General features: G+C 38.7%; 1 protein-coding gene across 2 annotated transcripts in view; it reads right to left on the bottom strand.

Moving 5' to 3' along the window:
* PACRG (parkin coregulated) overlaps positions 1-21,330 on the bottom strand; it is a 510,585-nt gene that overhangs the window by 198,534 nt on the left and 290,721 nt on the right. For both annotated transcript variants that reach the window (XM_029223337.1, XM_029223338.1), the window contains one exon: positions 13,635-13,784. In XM_029223337.1, the coding sequence (XP_029079170.1) occupies positions 13,635-13,784 (150 nt within the window). The remainder of the gene's footprint in view (positions 1-13,634; positions 13,785-21,330) is intronic.

Raw genomic sequence — 21,330 nt, 5'->3', positions numbered from 1 at the left:
TGATCACTACTCCACAATAGAAATTGATGATATGAAAACATTTTTGCTTTATAATGCACATGAATTTGTGGGGAAGATTAGCAACAGCTGCTTTGATCTGACAGCATATAATAGTTGTTAAAGTGGATCAATGAAATGTCCATTTATTTCAGTACATTAAATAAAAGAAATCTGTTGATCAGAACTGCCTCAGAACCCCTATTTCTGGCAAAGCAATTTACATTTTCAGAGTATCTGGCACTCAGATTTGGAAGTAGGATCTATTGATTTCTGAGGTCTTGGCTGTGACTCATTTCTGTCATATGACCTTGGGCAAATCATTTGATCCAGTTCTTAGCTTCTTCATCTGTAAAGCAACTATAGCAATTCTAAAAACAATACTTCCCTGTCCTTTCTATTGCTGGCCTGTGGGAATTTTAGGTATGTTGATGGAATTACTCAGGAAACGAAATATACTGTCAGTGACAAGGAACATAAGGTAGGAGAGAGAACACCATTGGCTAACGGACTAATTGGCTGCAGATGCTGTTCTTTTATCACTGGCTAATCTTTTGAAAGGCAGGTTGAACTTCTTGACTTTGTTCTCCACTTATATATGAATCATCAAATCCTTAGATAATGTGATTCAACTCTGAGATAACAATAAAACCTTTAAACTCTGTGTCTTGTCACACCCATTCCAAGTTTTGCACATCTGCAGTCTTCTCTGAGTTTTTCATGGGAGTGTAGAGCTGTGCTACCTTTGCAAAGATTTTAAGAAATAGGTTCATTTTGTGTCCTCTTGAACATATACTTCAAGGTTCCAGTCATGGCCATCTGGACATCAACTTTTGGGTAACTTCATCCAAAGACACAATTCTAAAGATGTCCCCCATGATTCCTGTCCTCTTGTTATTCAATCAAACACTAGTCTAGGTACTGTACTGCTGTTAGAGACTTTGTAGATGGTCTTAAAATAGGGAGATTATCCAGGATTATCTGTGTGGGCCCTATGTAATCACATGAGCCCTTAAAAGCAGCTGAGATGTGGCAGGGGGGAGTCAGAGAGATTAGAAGTATGAAAAGGATTTGAGCTGCCATTGCTGTCTTCGAAGATGTAGGGGGCCGTGAACCAGGGAAGGTGGGCAGCCTCTAAAAGTTGAGAGCTACCCAATGTTGATAGCCAGCCTGGACATGGGGATTTCAGTCCTACACCCACCTGGAACTGATTTATGCCTGGAAGTAAGATTCTTCTCCAGAATCTCTATAATGAATGCAGGGTAGCTGACACCTTGATTTCAGCCTTATTAGATTTTTATCATATTACCTAGTCAAGCCCATTGGACTTCTGATCTACAGAACTGTGAGGCAGGCAAATGGGCGTTGTCTAAGCAGCTAAATGTGTGGTGGTTTGTTATGGTGGCAAGAGTAAATGAATACACTATCCATCCATCCATCCATCCACCGAATCCAACTACGTAGAAAATATTTATTGAGCTAAGAATGGCCAGGATCTTCTCTTGAGCTGATGATAAAGCAGTGACACAGAGATAAAAAGTTCTTGTCTTCATGGAATTTATGTTCAAGTAACGATACCCCAGATATTCAAAAAGACCCTAGAGCTCCTAGCTCATTGCTGTTTGACCCCATAGGCCTATTTGATTAGAACAAGACTAGACCTATCAGGCATTCCTGATGATGGAGAATGCACCAGATGAAGTATTGTCCACCATGGCCTAAGTCATATGCATTTAGATGGACTCTCAAATCTAGTTGGTTGGTAGTTTCAAGACAATCTCAGATGCTCTTTGCTTGAGTTTATAAACACAATACACATATCATAATGTAGTTCTTAGCAAAGGTTGATCAGAAATTACATATAATGGAGCTCCTAGCAAAGATTCAGCAAAAATTGGTCATAGAAATTCTACGAGACAGCTGATTAACAATACCTGGTGACTACGGTTAACAGCACTGTCCTGTGTTTTTGAAAGTTGCTAACACTATAGATCTTAAAAGTTCTCATCACAAGGAAAACAAATTTGTAACTATATGAGATGATGGATGTTAACTAAATTTAATGTGCTAATTATTTCACAATATATACATATATCAAATCAATTTTGTGTACCTTAAACTTATACAATTATATGTCAATTACATCTCAATAAAACTGAAAATCAAAACAAGACAAATCACATTAGTTGAAGGTTGTCCACAGTGGGAGTGTCTTCTTATGATCTCCCCAGGAATGGATATGTGTAGCTAGGACTAAGGAAGCTGATTCCCCCGTTCTTCTACAAGAAGATAATGGTAATGGTGGTAAATCTGAACCTTTATTACATAGCTCACTATTTCATTTGCTCAGAAAATGCATTAAGTCTAAGCAGCACTCTTCTTCCCACTTAAGAGTCTCAACAAGTCTACCATCAAATCTAGGATTTTACTTTTCTAAATTTGTGCCCTCACCTCAGGGCCAAGTTACTAAAGAGTGCAGAAGAAGGGGAGGGTGTATGGTCATAAGGAACCTCAAGTTTGCTTTTTTCTGAGGGTGGAAACCTCCTTTGCTCCTCGGATCTCCCGTGGAGGTACGCATTGATTCAGGGACATGGGGTACGGCTGCAAAGGAGTCGGATGCGTTTGGTAAGTGGAATATAGCTGCATGGCAGCACACTTTCAATCTTCTAAGGATTTTTAGGAGGTTTTGCTGTGCTGGCACATAGTAAACACTCGATTTTTTTTTCAATGAATCAATGAATGATGTACTATGTTGTCCTCCCTTCGGCATCCTCCAAATAACCAGTAAAAACCACATTGTTCTCTATGGCTTCGGAGTTACCCTAATGCACTTGTCTTTCTGGAGGTAGTGAGACCAGCCTTAAGGGGAGAGCAAGAAGGCCCAGTGTACCATGGCAAGCAACGGAGACAGCTCAGCAGGTGTGTAAGAAAGGTGGACATGTGAGCAGGTTTTAAAAGGCTTGTCATCACACTCTTCCCCCTCATTCCACTGTTGCTTAAAATCCTCACAGAAATTTTTAGACGTTTTAGTTGGTCATCACAAAAATACAAATATTGCACTGCTTCCTTCTGAATATCATCATTCTATATTCACAGATCATAAGGAACATGGAAGGGATAACATATATTCTTCTAGACAGACCTACGTCTCAGCCACCTAGTTAGATGGTTATTTATGATATTTATAACAAATCAGCTTACTCACACAAGCACAGATAATGATCAATGATTTGTGTTACAAGACCTACGAACTCCTCAAAACCCTTTATGTGTATAAATAAATATCCAACTTTCTTGGAGGTAAAAACAAAGCTTGAAATAGTGGGAAAATTACTGGGCAATAATCTTGTTATTATGGCCCAATTATTGCTTTTAAATTTTAACTATTATATCATTAATTTGCTTTTTAGTTTGTGATAAAGATAGCTTCAAGGCTCAAGAGATAACTTTTAAGAAAAAAATATAGGGCTCATTTGGGGGAAGTAAAGGTAGGATTGTAATAGGTATGCAAAATCTAAAAGTCATTGAAAGGAGAGTCATTTTTTTGTTCATTGCTGTCTCAAAATGGATATAAACAGGCTCACAAAAAGCTCATATTAAAGTACTGTGTTTTAGGGAAAAGAAAGTAAACTAATCCTGGAAGGATCCAAAGAGAACTTACTCATAACAACACTGCCATCATTACTTTTTTCTTTATACTTGGAACATTAATTCAAGATGTGCATGAGAATATAATACGGAAAGCAGGCAAGCAAAGAAATATCAATAATATTTGCAGTTTTTCTAAGGAAATATATCTACTGTATTTTTCAATTCCTCCTTCATTGATGGTTAAGCTTATGCTGAGCTATATACATTTCTTCCTGTCAATGTGAAAAGTATAGATTTTTGAGGACAATAAAAATGGAAAGCTGATTTCATACTAAGTGGAAAATGCCTCCTACAGTTTTGTGTTTGGCTCAAGTAAACGGAAGCCAGTGTAGTGTGGGGTTGAGACGGGAACTGTGGGAACATGGGGTGTGAGGCCAGCACTTCAGCAGCGGCGGGACTGAGGGTTTTAGGAGGACCACCAGTTCCACAACCGGACAGATCAGGCTTTTAAAGAGAGACACGTAGTGAGAAGACAGCGAGATTTCTCTAAAGGGCGCTGTCGCTGTGCTCTGGGCCAACCCCACCCTACCGGAGGTGCCATCTGGAGAGCCCTGGGTGCTCTAAGGTGCCCATGGCACCGTCATGGGCGACACGAGAAGACCCGGGTATTCCTCACAGTTGAGAAGCTGATGGAGCCCGCGAAGCAGGACTGAAGGGCATGGGCTCCAGAATTTCCAGTGCGCAGTGTGAGTGAGCGTGTTTTCCGTATGGGAGGGAGCGCTGGCGCGGGGTCACCTCCCTGCTGGATGACACGGCTTCCGGGGGGGGGGGGGGGGGGACCCTGAGCACTGGAAGTGGAGGTGAATGCAGGAAATCGGGCGGCGGAGGGAGGAATCACAAGTGAACATCCGGAAGAGAGAGTCACGTCCGGGGCGGGGAGAACCAGACCAGGACCGCGTGAGTCAGCAGGAGCTTCTGCTCTCCTCGCAGCCCGCCTCCCCGACCCTGACCGCCCAGGGCAACGTACAGGGCAGGAAAAGAGAGGTGAAGCCACTCCACCCCCTCGTCCCACTGCCAGGGTCCAGCCTGAATCAGATCCGAGCTGGGAGAGGGGAGAATACTTGAGGGTAGATCAAGTTTAGAGTTTTGATCAATCTGTTAAAGAAGGGATTCTAAGCACTGGAATTGTGTGTGTGACTCAGAGTGCCTGAGGATCCCATGCGTGAGTGGAACCATGAAGGCCCCTGCTAAGTTTTATGCAGTGTCAGGGCAAGGCTCCCCCGCTGAATAAACCTCAGTTTTTGGTCTCCAACCCCCTTTTAAACTTGCCTTTTAATTGTGTCATGAATAGCGACTATTCAACACAACAATTACACTGGTGACATTCTTATTTTTTCTGCAACGTCCACACAGAGACCTCTAAAAAGTCATTTACGGGTGCTCCTGAAAGATTTGCATATAAAGGAAAATGAGAATGAGACCTTAATTATCAGCAAATCCACAATAGGTGATATTTTAGGTGATTTTAAAAGTACAAATTATGATCCGGCTGAATGTAGGAGCCTCCTTAAATTACAGCTTTAGAAATCACTATATGCTTTCTTGGTCAGATTAAGTAAAACTTTCTGTTGCATAAACAGAAAAGAACACTTTTCCCTTGGGCTAATATCCACATTTGGGACCCACCTTGAGCCTTTAAATACATTAAAGCATATTATACAGATTTCTGGAGGCATATCTCAAAAGCCTTGGCTGAGCTGGTGGAAATTTCCTATTCAGAAACGTGCCAGTTTCCAGTGAGCAGTGACGATGCCAGTGGCCTAGGACTGGGAACCAGCTGGGATCAAATCACTTTGTGGATCCTCTGCGGAGTACCTCAGAGGGGGTGCGAGGGGTGACAAAACAGACACTGCAAACAGCTTAGCAGACAGATTAAGAAATGGCCAGTTGTCCCCACTCTCTCCCTGCATCTGCCCCAGCCCACCCCGGGCTAGTTGAGGCAATAAACCCAGGAAATAAAATCTACCCAGCATGAGAGATTTCGGAAAGACCTACAGAAGAGGACTCCATTCTACAAATCAGAAGGGGATCAGGGGAGGTTCCTGGGAAGACGTGATGTTTGGGTTTTCTTCTGGTGCTGTTTCCTGAGAGTCTTTGGACTGGTTTTAGGTTGGTCCCTCAAGGTCAAGAATCAGGGTGTAGGCCATGTGGCCCATTCCAACTAGCAGGTCAATCCTTTCTTTCCATTATGAAATTGATTTTTTTATGATTAACTATGCAAATTCGATCCATCAAACTTGCCTCTGGTCCAGGACTATCAAGATGTGCCTGGGCGGTGAATTTGTCTGCAAATCGGAGTTCTTCTGACAGTCTGATCCCTTTAGGTGAAGTTACACATGGTGGGAGCAGTGGTAAAACCAGAATGATGTAGCAAATGCAAGTGAACCTGGGACGCCCAGGATGAAACTTGAACACTAAGATTTGGAAAGATTCATAAAAAGAAACTGCAAATATAAAAGCAATTTAGAAACTGAAAGCAGTGTCTGTCTTGGAAAGAGGCTGGGTTTTCAATAGTACATCAGGGCAGGCAATTCTTCGTAAACTTCTGGTTTACCAAGGTAAAGCCGTTTGATTAGGTAAATACTTCTGCCCTCTTCTGAAATGAATTAGGAAATCCAAAGAAGGAACTAAAACTATCTTCCAGGGGAGGGAGAGCGGAACAGTAAAAGTTTATCTCTGATGGAATATTTCTGCAAGTCGGAACTATTAGCATCTAGAAAACAATGCATTGTATTTCTGACTGCTGGCACATTAAAAAAAATGGATTCTTGAACGTTTATTTTGCATCTAATCACCTTACTAAATTATCATATTAATTCTAATAGATGCCACTTAACTTTCTTTGAAGGAACACAAAACTACATACATATAGTTTTCTCCACAACCTCGTGATGCAGGTGACAGACTTGTAACACCTGCTAATCTGTAAAGCAATTTCACTCACATTTCATCATCTATTCCCCCTTACCCTCATGCTGCCCACACTCCTACAAAATGATCTCCTGCAGTTCTCTGCGGGTCAATGAGCAGTTTTTCGTCTACAACTTGCTTTTCAAATGAAGGAGATTAAAGCACGGAGTAGTTACGTAACCAGTCCAAGGTCACAAACCCTGAGCCAGGATTCAAACCCAAGCAACCCTGACACAGAAACTTTGCTCTTAAACACTCTCCCATCTCTTGTTTTTCCACACATTGTCCCACCTGTCCTGGTTCACAAGCTGAACCCCTATTTATTGATCCAAACCCCATTCAGGTACAGAGTGGCCTGACCCTCTTGCCCAGCTGGTTGGGCAGGGACAGGCGCAGGCAATGCAGTCTGCCACCCTGAGTGGGTGCCTGGGGTCCTCTGGAAGGTGGGTGGCAGCATGCCCTTGGGAGTCTGGGATATCCCGGGCAGCGCCCAGAGCCGCAAAAGCATTCGCTCACCTCTCTTTGTCAGTTTGCAACATTACCGAAGGAAAAAAAAAATCTCCTGCTATCCCCTCTACTCCAAACTTACCTAGATCCCTTTCCTTTCTTAACTGAACACCCCCTTCCTGATGAAGGGAAAAGGAAGAGAATTTTTCCTTGTTATTAAAAGGGGGAGTTCTCACCAGGTTTTGTGCAGCCAGTCCTCATTCAGTGATGGAGATGTGAGGGAATGGATGGCACGCGAAACCTCCAACTTTACTCATCAAGTATGGGGCCGCACCTCCACACGCCCTGGGAGACAGTTACATGGTCTGTCCCAAGTTGAATAGCATCCCCCCCCGCAAATTGAAGCCCTCTCTGGAGCCTCCAAATGTGCCTTATTTGGAAATAGGGTCATTGCCGATGTAATTAGTAAAGTTAAGATAAGGTCGTGCTGGAGTAGGGCGGGCACCTAATCCAAACCTGACAAGGACAAGTATCTTAATAGAAGAGAAGAGACACAAAGACAGACACACAGGGGAAAATGTCATGTGGAGATGGAGGCAGCCAGTGAAGTGATGCATCTACAAGCCAAGGAGCGCTGGACCCACCAGAAGCTAGGAGAAAAGTGGAGAACGGATTCTTCCTTAAAGACTGGAGAGCACAGCCCTGCTGACAACTTGGTTTTGGACTTCTGGCCTTCAGAACTGTGAGACAGTAAATTTCTGTTGTTTAAGCTGCCCAGTTTGTGGTAATTTATTACAGTGGCCCTAGGAAACTAATAAACAGCCTTCAGAACTAGATTCTGATTCCCTTGGTCATCATCCCACCAGGTCATGTGTTTCTAGATATAGATAGACAGCTCTGAGAATAATTTTTCCTCTGGGCAGATGCAATCATGAGGGTCTACAGAGAAGAGCAGATAGAGGCAATTTAAAGTATGCACCTGACCCCAACATAATGGTAAGATTTCACAGTAGTAAGATGGTCATTTTATGGGCTGACCACATATAAGGTGCATCAAATGAAGTCACAGAAGCCTTGGCTTTTCCCAGGACCATCTGTCCCTTGGGGCTGCTCTCTTGGATTATTGCAGAGCCATCAGTGTTTACAGGTATATGGGTCTACCATCTCCATCCCCTAAGATCTTCAGGGCTCTGAAACCTCTGCTTATAAAGAATGCTTGGAAGAAGGGACATTGTTGGAGAAGTGAAGATTGAAGGGGTAGGAAAGTTTTATATCATTTTTTGAGGGCCTGTTATTTGGAAAAGGGACTAGATATTATTCTGTGTGGTTTAGACTAGAGAGAGAAGCCAGATAGAAATATTTGGCATATATTTCATTCACCGTAGGAAGTGATTTTCTCTTTGGATGTAGGATGGGCTACCTCATGAAATAGTGAGGCTCTTCAGGACAAGACTGAATAAATAAGTATTGGTCATGCAGACTGGGATAGTGAATAAATTCCACACAAACACATATTAAGCACCTAATTCTTCTCAGTGTGCTACACTCCTCACAGAAAAAAGAAATCCCGACACATTTGAACTATGAAACCAATAGACTGATATTCAGTAGATGTGGACAGAGGTGCAGATCAAAGGGCACCTACATGGATCTGCCAGCTTGGTTAGGATCCTAGGATTCTTTTCAGACCAACTAGTTATATCTGAGTGGAAGAAGAGTTCAGAGGAGATTAGATAGATACATGATCATTCCAAATCTAACTTTCAGGAATGCTGCAGTAGTATTCTAACACTTTCCTCAATAAACTTAGGACTTTCAAAGACTTTCAAATCTAATAAGCCTAATGATTCCAAAGGAGCTTTGAAGCAAATTTCTAAATCATACTAAAAATTGTATAGAATTCCATGGGGGAATAAACCTTAATTTCAAAATTAAATTAAAAGCTCTGTGAAATAAACTTTATACAAGTCAATTATAAGACATAAGAACTAAAGACATTTTTGGTGAACAATTAGCTCTTAAAAGTTCATCAGCAGTTTAAAGGACCATGAAAATAGGTACCATAGGACTCAAAAAAATACCTAACGAGGGTCTGAAACAGGCTGACCGAGACTTCTTAGTCTCTCCTTAGAAGTTGTTTTAAAAGACTATCAGTGGAAAACAGTTGGTTCTATTTTTTAGAAACTACTTAAATTTCAGGACGAAAGACCTGGTACAAACTTTCCAAAATGTTTTGCAAATTTAATGCATTCTCATTTCCTGTGTTATTTAATGTGTCTGAATTTGAATTGGAAATTTTAAATCTCTTTTCATGGACTTCTATTAGTCTATGGCATACATCTTAGAGTATCCTAGATAAATCAAAGACTATTTGATTTCACACACTTGGGAACATGTTATTTCATTATTACATTTACTTTGCATATTCTGTGACATAAAGTTAATGTACTCTTAGAGCTGCTGATACCTGGAGTCTCTGAACTATATCCCTTAGAGGTTGTTTTAGGACTGCTGGTGCAATTAGAAAAAAAAGTACCAAAATAAGGATTGCCTCCAAAACACACGGTTGTTGGATAGCCTTAATCTGCTGGCAGAGCCCCATATTTTAGCTGTAAATGTTTTAATGCCATTTATTGGCTCAAGCTTCTCAAATGCAATACACTGCATCATTAATTTTGTAGTTTCATCTCTGAAAGCTATAAATTGAGCATTCCTATGGTCTTAATTTTCTGTAACCTTTAATAACATTTGTGAAAGAACACAGGATAGAAGAAATTGTTGTTATAGAAACTCTTCTTTCTCTTTCACCCCACAGCAGTCACTGGAAAGACAGCATGTCTTAGATATCCAAAATTCACTGTTTAGAATGAAAGAAAACAAGTTCAAGCTTAGATACTAGCTTGGATCTTCCAAAGAGGGCCCTGATCCTGGTTTGTCACACTCAGCTTCTCTTCTTAAGATAATGACCTTCCCCCAAACCGCACTCACATGTTTCAGCTTGCCAGGAAGGGATGGATTTGAAAGCCAGTTATCCTTGAATGAATCCCATTGTCCTTAATTTATCTGGCCACCCACCTGACATTTGGTAGTCAGAGGCAAGGTGAGTCCTTCGAAGCAAGGGGACTGCAGCCGCTGGGGAAACCAGGAGGTCATGCCTCACTCACAGGCTCACAGAAGTGACCAGGGGATACAATACATTAAATCACCTCTTCAAGCTGCTATATACTAGTTTATACAGTATTGCTATATTTGTATATAATATCATACAGGGATAAAATTGTATGTGTATATAATGTTGTATGATAATAATGACTATCTCATTTAATATTCAGTCAAGGCCAGGCCCCACATGAAGGGGTGTACATTATCTCAAATTGTTTTGCCAACGTTATAAAAAAGACGTTACTATAAATATTTTGTGCAGATGAAGAAATTTAAGTTCAGAGAAGTCACATGATTTGCCTAAGGTCACATCTCTTCTGCTCCCAAATATTACTCTTTATTCCACATTGCAATTCACCGATTTGCCTGTTGTTGTTTTAACTATAGCCTAATTAAAACCTGTGAAAGTATGTTATTTATAAATAGAAATACAAAGCCACTCTTTCTCCTAGACCAGGACTGATCTTGTGGGGCTGGTAGTAAGTTTCATTACCTGTAGAAGTGTGGATGGGGACACCGGTTGGTGCTACCAGTGTCATGTGCTCCCCCCGGTCTACCTATTTCCCACTGGTCCCCTGGGAAGACTGCTGACATGGCTGTGCATTCGCTAGCTACTCAGCCCCTCTGATCATTTCAGAGAAAGTCCAGCTGACATTAAAATAGGACAGAAATTGCAAAAAGGAGCAGGCAGTAGAATTATGCTAAAGCTTGTGCTTCGAGGGAACATTAACAGAAGGATAAGGTCATTATATTTGAAGGAATATTCTCTCTTTCATTCTTTTGGGCATTTATATTGGGTCTCACTCTCAAAATTATTTTGTTGTGGGACTGGAAAAATATATCTTTGAATATGAATTTAACAAGACATTGATTACATGAAGGTAGGGAAAAAGGAAACAGAATATGAAATTGTTCTCAGATACCTTGAAATTAAGGATGAAATATTTTTTCTAATGCTACATGCTGTCCATTTCTAATTTATTTTTAATTGTAACTAAATACATCTGTCACTAAAGACACCTGCTTAAATAAAAATGTATATATGGTTCTGTGAATATGAATAAAATATAATCATAAAGCAAGGTTTATTAAAATACTATTAAAGCTAAATTATTTTTAGACTGAAAATAGTATTGTATTTGGAATCCTGTGATAAGCTTCTACTAGTAGAACTGGATCTGTGGTAACAGCCACTTTGAAGAATAGTTTTAAGTTTTATAGCTAGACTGCTCCAATTTTGTAAGATGACCCTCTGGAAATACAGCAAACTGCATTCTGGCATTGTACTGACAGGCTTCTAAGATAAGTAGAAAATGAAGCTGAAGCTAATAGTTTTTCCGCTCAAATGTCAGAAAGATATTAACCAGAAAAATAGTTGAATGTAGAATTCCTGCTGCATGCATTTAGAAATGTTCCAAAATAATCAGCTAGGTGTGGGACCAATTAAGGCCATGATATAAACTGTAAATAAACAGGGGATGTATTCCTAAACTCAGTCACTGCTTTTGTGAAGCACAGGAACATTTGTAAGTTAAAGAATTAAATAAGTAGTATAATGAGGAATATGTAGAAACCAATTGTTTTTGTTTAATAGTCTAGAGCTCCCAAGAGATTTATCTGTCTTAGTGGCAGCTATGCTTATTCTTCTTTACAGGGTTCCTTGAGGATGAGGGAGATTCTAATCATCTTTTGAATATCACTGTCTTTCTTATTTTATACAAAGATACAAAATGTTGCTTAGATTTAAATTCCGGATCCCATTGTAGGACAAGGAGAGCATTAACGCGTGTGGCGTCCCCCTACTCCTACTCAAGCAAGGGAGGGGGATGCTGGCACTCATCTTCCATGAGAGGCAAGTACAGAAGCAAATGTTTATGGAGGAGAAGAGTTACAGGGAGGCAACTTTTGCAGCTAAAAAATGGAAATAGTAATAGGACATACATCATAGGTTTCTGTGAGGACTACTGAGGAAACATTTGTGAATCACACACTTCAAAAGTGTTAACTATAACTGAGACTTCCGGGGGTGAGTGTTCCCTGATCCTTCCATTTCTGTCTTTATCTCTAGCATTCCTGTCTTTATATCTATCTCTTATTTGATGCCGCTATGCAGTAAAAATATGAATTATGAATCAAGAATATTTAAGCAAGTATTTTCCACAAAGTAGAAATGCTGTTACTAAAACTTTCAGTTTAGATTGTAAAAGACTGAATTACTAACACCCAGTTTTTACTTTTCTGAAAGAGTGACCATCTCATCTAAATGACCACATTAACTCTGTAGTGTTTAGATATTTTGGAATGGATATCAATTCATTCCATTATGAGCATTCTTAAGCTCCCATAACCCCAGTTGAAGTCCTTTTAATTAAAAATGTTTAATATTAAACATATAGGGAGGCCCTACTCCTGAAAGACAGCTAAAGACTCTGATGATCCCATGATTTCCTGAATAGTCTGCCTGATTAGGGAGATTTTAATAGCAATTTAGGAAATATATGAAAAATAATGATTCCAGAAACAGGACTTCTTTGTGATTGAAGCTGTCATATGTTCAGTTTTTAGTTTGATTTTTTCTTGTCTGTACAATAAGCAGATCATGTTGCAAAATTTTCATGCACTGTTCCACTAAATTACTAACTTACTTACATGGCTGTCAGAAATTAACTTCAAATGTTGGCTTACACCGTGCACATAAGAAGTATGGAACTTCAAAGTTAGCAACATAAAAGAAAATTAGATTCACATAGTTTCAAGAGGTACAAAAGGAAAATCACAGTGTCAATGAACAGATGTACATCCACTGCCTGCCAGGAGGTCACCACAACTTGCTAATACCCTTGGGTGAAGCAGATTCACTTCAGTGCATCAGTGCTTTCCAAACCTTATAGAATACTACTTTAAAAAATAAATACATCAGCACATATATATTTAATCAGCACGCACCATCAGCTAAGTAACTACGAATCATCTATTTTTCTTTTTTTTAAATAGAAATAGAACTTATATTAAAACTCTCCAAATCGCCTGTACCAGATTTTAATAATATTGCTTTAAAAATTCCTCTTAAATCAATTATAAAAACGGACTGTAATTTTAACAGGAAATACCTAACGGTAGAATTACCATCAAGAGAAAGGACAAACTCAAAACCTACTAACGTATTCAGAAGACCGTTTAAAAAAAACTTTACAATTTAATTATGGGAAGATTATAGAACTGTTTCAGTGCTTCTGTACTGAGTAAGTAAGCTGTACATGTGAGGAGTAATAAATGAAATTGTTAATTTTACTCTTTCCCTAGGGAGTGGCAGGAGAAGAGGTAGGAGTTATGCTATTTAGATCTCCGAATGGATCTTGCTTTATATGCAATAATAAATCCTAAGCGTGTTGCTAATTAACTCTACCTCAAACCACTCCCTTTCTTAGTGCTTAAAAGACATTTTGACTTCTGGGATATTAGCTCACCATTCATATTCTTAAAGATGTTGAGGATGGGGAGGATTTGACGGTAATAGGGCACCAAAGCTTCACCCACCATCTCAGCGGACACAACCAGATGCTGTAGGACTTTGAGAGTGACGCAGATGACCTGTCGGTTTCGGAGGTTCAAGGCATCTATACAGTAGGAAAAGGAACAAGCCAAAAATAGAAAGCATTCATTTCTACAATGTTAAGGGAAGTCGTCTCGTAGACCACTTAATTAAACTGTACTCTACTGGGGATCACCAATGGGATGAGCCTGGCTTATTACAGCTTTGAATGATGCACTGTTAACGCTATAAACAGGATCGTGTTTGTGTATTATTTGTTCTCCCGACTTGCACTGATTCCTCATCAATCCTAAGAGGCTGGTGATGGACAAGTAGCATGAAAGGTAAAAGATCAGTTCGTGTTGCTAAAGGACCCCGTGGAGGTTGACAACACATAACTTTTTATGCAACGATCCCTTTCAGTTATCAATCCATGCTATGCTTAAAACTGTTGCCATGAAAAAACATTTTTGGGGGAAGAAGAGACTGGTTATGCTGTGTATGAGAAGAAACTATAGACCCGTTACAAACATCGAGAACATTGTTGGTAGAAGTGACCATAAAGTGACTATAATTAGACTCTCAAGAAAGTAGGGAAGAAAAGCAAACATTTTTAACGTTCAGAACTTTAGAAGGAATTAACTGTATATAACTAAGATACCAAAGGCATGCAAAATGTTTTTAAAGAACAATTCTGAATGCACAGTAACAAGCTGTACTGCAGAGATAGAACAGGAGACAGTAAGTTACCTGGTGTCCCCCCAAGTGCAGGGTCTGGAAACCTGCTCCAGTGGGGATGCAGAGGCCCAGGGACAAGGACACGGATAACTGGCTGTATAAACACAGCCAACTCCCCCACACTTTCTTGGTCCTTAACCATGGGAACCTATTATTTACTTTCTAAAATGGCCAAAATTTCTATGATTTAAATAGAAAAGCCATATGAAGCATCTATTATAGAAGGTCAAAGGTGGTGACTGATAAATTGCAATGCCCGAGACTACTTCAGGACAAAGTCAGAGGCTCTTATTTGTAATATTCTACCTTCTAAAGAAAAAATTGACTATGACTTTAAAGCATGTGCCATTTACGGAGGGACAAAAGGAACCAGTCCATCCAAAGGAATGACACCATGGTCACTGTACTTGTGAGGCAGTCCTAACATTGTTCTTGAGCTCCAGCTCACATTTCCAGTAGCCTATGTCTTGCGATCACCTCAAATTCAGTTTGTTCCAAAGATAAGTTTCCCCCATAAACTTTACCTTTTACCTATTTACCCCATATTTAGTATTGATACAACCAGGCTCCCAGGTATCCAGGGTCAAAATCTGTTTCTCATCCCTTGCATTCTTCATGTTGCGAAGTCATCTTATTCTGTTTTTGAAGTAGCTCTTGAATTTGTGCCCTCCTCCCATCCTCACCTCTACCCTTCTAGTCCCGGGGCTCCACCCTCACCACCTCTCCCCTGGCCCTGGGGCTCCATCCTCACCTCCACTCCTCTGGTCCTGGAGCTCTATTCTCACCACCTCCCCCTTGGTCCTGGGTCTCCATCCTCACCACCTCTCCTCTGGTCCTGGGTCTCCAACCTCACCACCTCTCCCCTGGTCCTGGGACTCCATCCTCACCACCTCTCCTCTGGTCTTGGGGCTCCATCCTCTCCATCTATCCTCTGATTCTGGCCCTTAGAACTCCTCTACTGGAGAACTGCCATACTTTCCTAACCCACCTGCCTTCTTTCTGTCTTTCTCCGCTCCCTCAACCTGTCTTTTCACACTGCTGCTGGATTCACCTTCTTAGAACGTATTTGATAATCTCTCTACCTGCTCAGAGAGTTCAGAGTCTCCCCCACACCATTTCCTACAGAATAAAGTACAAACTAGCCAGGCACAAGGGTGACACTTAAGGTAAGTCTGAACCAAACTAAATTCTCAATTGAAAATACAAGAATATAAGGTATCATTTAGTGGTTTCACAGCTATTCTCTTTGGAATCACTAGGAAGTGTTTAAAACTAAAGTGTGGTCAGCTTCATCCCCTCCAGCAAAAAAATGGGGGTTGAGGTATGAAAACACCTCAGGGCAACCCCACAACTTCTGGTCCAGTTCAGACTACATTCCTGTTTGGTTTGAAAGCAAACACAGATACAATGAATAGAGAAGGCTCAGCTTCAACACAAGGAACCAAGTTAAATATAACTATGGAATTTGCATGATGGCTCATTATTACAGCATTTAGACACACTGCAGACCATACCATATATTCTGAGAAATAACTAAAAATAGAATGTTGTAATTTAGCCTAAAAGCTGTAGTAATGAGATGCTCAAGAGCAGAGCTTCAGAGAACCATGGAAAGTTGGAGAGGGAGAAGGTCAGGTAGAGTGTTTTGTAGTGGTAGTGGGGGTCCTTTCTTCTGGTCTTATCCAAGCTAAAATTGTTTTGTCTTTTTAGGAAGCCAGAGGTTATTGATCCCTGCTTTACTGACGCAACTTCGTTTAACAGAAGAGAACTGGGAGCCTGCAGAAATATCATTCTGAGTATTATGGGCAGTGGACATTCTTTCAAAACGTCTACCAATGAAGCTCAACATGTTTAGGGTTTGGTACTGCACAGATCTGTGTGATGGTTCATATACTAGTAGCTAACATGTATTGGGCACCTCTATCTGCCAGGAATTAAACTGAGCACTTTACATATATTAGTTTACTCAATCCTCATTCACCAAATATTTATTGAGAATGCATTATGCACCAGTTATTGTTTTAAGAATTGGAGATATAGAAGTGAACAAGACAGTTATAGTACTCAGCCCCTTGGGGCTTACAATATAGTATGGAAGAAGATATTAAACAAATACTACAAGTGTGTTGAGATTTCATAAGAAGGATATGGTATTTAAACAGCAAATCCAAAAGGCATTCAGCCCAGCGTACAAAGCAGGGAAGGCTCCCAGACACAGGTAAGGACCTAAGGGACGAGTAGATGTTATTAGGATGAAGGAGAGGGAACAGCATGCTAGATTGCCCCCTCTTGGATAAAGGACTTCTTTTATTAGGTCTACTCCAGCTCATAGGGATAAAATTCTACTTAGCAATGTGAGAACAAAGCCCAAGACAGCAAAGAAGCAGTCTTCCAAATGCTTTTGTCATTGTGTATGTGTTTTCCTTGGGATCATTTAGAAATGGTGGGAAGAAGGATGTGAGTATGTGTAGATGTACATAAAAGGAGAGTGAGGCATAGTACTTTTCCCCAAGCTAAAAGATCCCTAGGTCCTGTCTTGTCTTATCAGCCAAATAGAATCAGATGTGTAAAATCCTGGGTTTCTGTCTTTTCTTACTATTCGTCCCTCTATCCCACCCCACTCCTTAAAAAGGACTCACAGCCACATCCAGCTAAATGTTTTATAAACTGCTTAGTCAGGAAAGATTAGACATCAAAACAGAATTACATGAGTTTGTTGTTTTAATTTTTTATATATTAGAATAAATAAAATTGAGTGTATATAATTTCATTCCATTTTGTGGGGGTTTTTTTTTTTCAAGAAAGCCTTTCTGTTGACACTATAAAGTCACAAGTAGGAGAACCTATTGAAAGTAGTAGAAGAGAGAGCTGTCTGAGCATGCGTAGAGCCCACCTGGTGACTGCAGAAAAGATAGCGGTGGCTGTAGCGCCTACTGAATGCTGGCTTGTCAAGTGCCCTTCTTTTAGAGTATATATGCCAAAGCTTGCAATAAAACAGGCTAAGGTATGCTCATCTGCTACCAATGTTAGAGAAGAGTCTTGCCCTACAGAATATATTAAGGAGTAAACCTTTTTATATATATGAGTAATAATAACATCGAACTTTTGTTGATTAGGTTTATCCCTGTACATATGGCTAAGTGATTGCCTGGGGATAAATTAATAATCTCTCTCACCATGGATAGTAATAATAGCTATTAAGAAATAATTATTTTATCTCATCGCAACACCGACTGAATTAACATGATTGTGAAAAATGTTATTGAAATGACAAAGACTGACAAGTAAAATGCTTCAACTGTTACTCTTAATGACATCTAAAATGGAACCCTGAGGCATCCTAAATGACCAGGGACTGGCTCTAAAACTTCTGCAGTAGCTGTGAAATAGAGCCATGGTATGCGCTAGAAAAGCCCCTTAACTTCATCTTAGAGGGATTTTTTTTATATTGCCCATTTCCACTTCAGTTCCTCAGTTCTATTTTTGTTCCTCATTCTTGGGGAATTAAGATATACCATTAAGTTGGAAGTATTTTTGTTCTTACTGTCCCAGTAAAACTAAATAAAAAAGAGGTTTGTTTTTTTTGGAAACAAAGTTCTTTTCTTTTGAAAAAGTATGTTAACAGATATAAAGAGAATATGATTCTATAGCTTGAAAGAGAAGAAATGTGTTTATTCTTGTGTTGATGGGCCTGAAAGCAATTGTCAAGATTTAAGTGAGGACTCTGAACTCAAGATTTAAGGTTTTGAAAAGGGTCTAACATGAGAAATCTACTGACATTATAGATCAACCAGGGGAACCTTTATATTCAGAAAATTAGATTTCTATTGTACTGCTTACTGCTTTCAAGTATAATCAACAAGATAGAGCTTCCAGATGTATAGAAATTGTTGAAGAATAAGGAAAAAATAATTTAAAGTCAAAGTAGTAAACCATCTTAGATGGTTGTAAGTTACATGTATGATTTTCTCAAGCATAATTTCCATTATTGCTATGATTTTTTGCAAAGTGAGAACATTTTCTACTATTAGATTATGATTCGCTACTGTGGAATCAGGAATAGATGGAAATATTTCTACTTCTTTTAAAATTGGATACACCAAACAAAATGTAAAAGCAAACAATAAATTCTAAAAAATATTTTTGACATATGGTATAAATGTTAATATCCTTGATATACAAATAGTACCACAAACCAATAAAAGACTGAAACTGCTAATCTAAAAAATGGGCATATAATATAAATAGACAATACACAAATTAATAAATACAAGTGAACAAGTTCTATTGTAGAGTTTTCAACTTCATTGATAATCAAATGAAATGAAACACTACTCTATAATTTTGAATATCATATTAACAAAAAGTTTTTGAAAATTTAATACTCAGTATGGAAACAGGTCTGGGAAAAGAGGCACTTTCCTAGGTACCATATTGTAAACCATCACAATCGTTCTATAGCAACATGCATGCAACACTTGAGCCAGCAATTTTACTTCTGGGCATTTAGTCAAAGGAAGTATGCAGCTGTGCAGAAAGAGTTATAGGATAGGATGTATCAATAGTATTACTTATAATTAGAAACCATCTAAATGTTCCCTCAAACACTGGCTTATTTAAGTAAAATCTGGTATACCTATACAATGGAAAATTATAGCTATTAAAGTCATATAATAGAAAATATTTTTAAAATAGGAAAATGTTTATAAGATACAGGTGAGTAAAGAAGAAGGTTATAAAGTGTATATTCACTCTGCTCTCATTTTGAAAATAGAATGTAAACACAGTAAATATTGGAGATTTATAAGCTCAGATACAATAGAGACTATCTTATCCACTGGCATATATAGACACTGGATTTTATTCTATTAAAAAATACCTTTTTTTTTACACTGCTTTTTAAAAAAAATCAATGTACCTTCCATATTTCCCTAAAATATTATTCTTCATGATTATAATTTATATGTTTTAATGTAGCAGAATTCTGGTCCTGTCTCCTTATTCTTTCTCAATATTTTCTTGATTATTCTTAACTATTTACATTTTGAAAGGAAATTTAGAATAATTTAGTCAGGTTAAAAAGTATGCTTGGCACTTTGATAAAATTTCCAATAAATTTAGAGAGTAATTTGGAGGAAATGGCCATCTTTCCAGTTAGGAACATGTATCTCTTCAGCTGTTCTTGTTTTTTATTAAACTCCTCGGAAAAGCTTTATAGTATTTTTCAAGTAGATTCTGTATACTTTTGTTAGGTTTACTAGTGTTTGAATCGTTTTTATTTATTTTGATATCTTAAATGATATATTTTTCAATTTACTGTGTAAAATATATATAATATAAAATGTTATTTAACCATTTTTAAGTGTACAGTTCAGTGGCATTAGTTACATTCACTGTATTGTACAATTATCACCACTAACTATTTCCAAAATTTTCCATCACACAAAACAGAAACTCTATACCTCTTTAAAAAAAACCCTCCCCACTCACTTCCCCTTGAGCCCTTGGTAACCTATAATCTACATTCTGTTTCTATGAATTTGCCTATTATAGATGTCTTAAAGTATTTTAAGTATTATTTTTTCTGATGTTGAAATATTTAATTAATAATTGAGATTGCTGCACCCAGTATCATGTTAGTCGAATTAGACTGAAATGAATATAAATTTTGCTAGTCAAGGGGCACTAACCATACACATTTTTAGTTTTCTGAATATAATGAATTCAAAATATGTTTTCAAACCAAATTTAGGTTTCAAAATTGTAGAAATTATTCTCCTTCCAAAACAGAACTCCATTGCTATACAAATAAATATGACGTGGCCTAAGTTCTCAATTAAAGTATCAGAGACTTAGCTTAGCTATTATGTACATGGAGTAAGCCTATCATAATTGTTGCCATTTTTCTTCAATCCATTGTTCTCCAATGAGTGTTATATTAAAAAAGCATAATTTTTCTCTCATTTCATACAGAAAGGAATTATCTTTATGCAAAATTCAGACTTTTCCATCAGAGCTTTGTTATTACAAGTGGTTAACTTTTTCTGTTTTTTGATAGACAAGAATATATTCTGACTTTAGGACCATAGAATGCAGCTTAGTATTCAGTGACAGTGTTTGGTCTTTCTTTCCATTAAACACTTAGTTTTAAAGATAGATACACAGTTAATATTATTTGCTTAAATAAATGACAGTATTCAGTTACCACAATGGTCTCAACATTATAGTCAGTAGCATGATCTATTTAGTACTCACAACTTTCTAGACATAAAGGAACCTGAAGAACAATGTCATTCAACACACTCTTCTTCAATCTTGTTGCAACCAAGGTTGGGCCTGTTTTTGCTCTCATACATACTGAAGCCTCTAAGAGTAACTGAGAGTAAACCTATCAGTACCCTGCTTTGTCAGAAAGCAGAGGAGGATTTGTCTCTTTGGAGCACCCTGCTCCCCTGTCCCTACACTACAGGCTCAGTTCAGCTTGAAGGAGTTGGGTGACAGATGGAATGATGAGCAAAGGAAGCAGTTAGCCAGCCTTGGTGCCATTCTCAAAGTAAAACCAAGTGACAATGTGCTGTGACAAGCAGGCACTGCTTCTAAAAATTGCAGTTATGTTTTTTCCTCTGGTTGAGAAAAGGTGTCTAAGTTTGCTCCAGCTTTAAGATAACAGAAGCAGTGGACTATGAAGAAGGATACAGTACACACAGGCTTTTCACAAAACAAGAAAGTTGAGAGCTGTGCTACAAAATAGAAGATGGGTAAATACATCACTTTCCAAAAAGGAGCTGCCCTTTCCTCCCCAAAGAAGGAATTTGAAAGACTACTCACTGCTAAGCTTGACATCAATACCTGGTAAAATTCTAGGACTGATTATTTAAGCAAGTGATTTGAGA

Source organism: Monodon monoceros, unplaced genomic scaffold (assembly GCF_005190385.1).
Source record: "Monodon monoceros isolate NGI ecotype Baffin Bay Population unplaced genomic scaffold, NGI_Narwhal_1 Super_Scaffold_15, whole genome shotgun sequence".
NCBI lineage: Eukaryota > Metazoa > Chordata > Mammalia > Artiodactyla > Monodontidae > Monodon > Monodon monoceros.
This window is presented reverse-complemented; position numbering and strand designations above follow the sequence as displayed.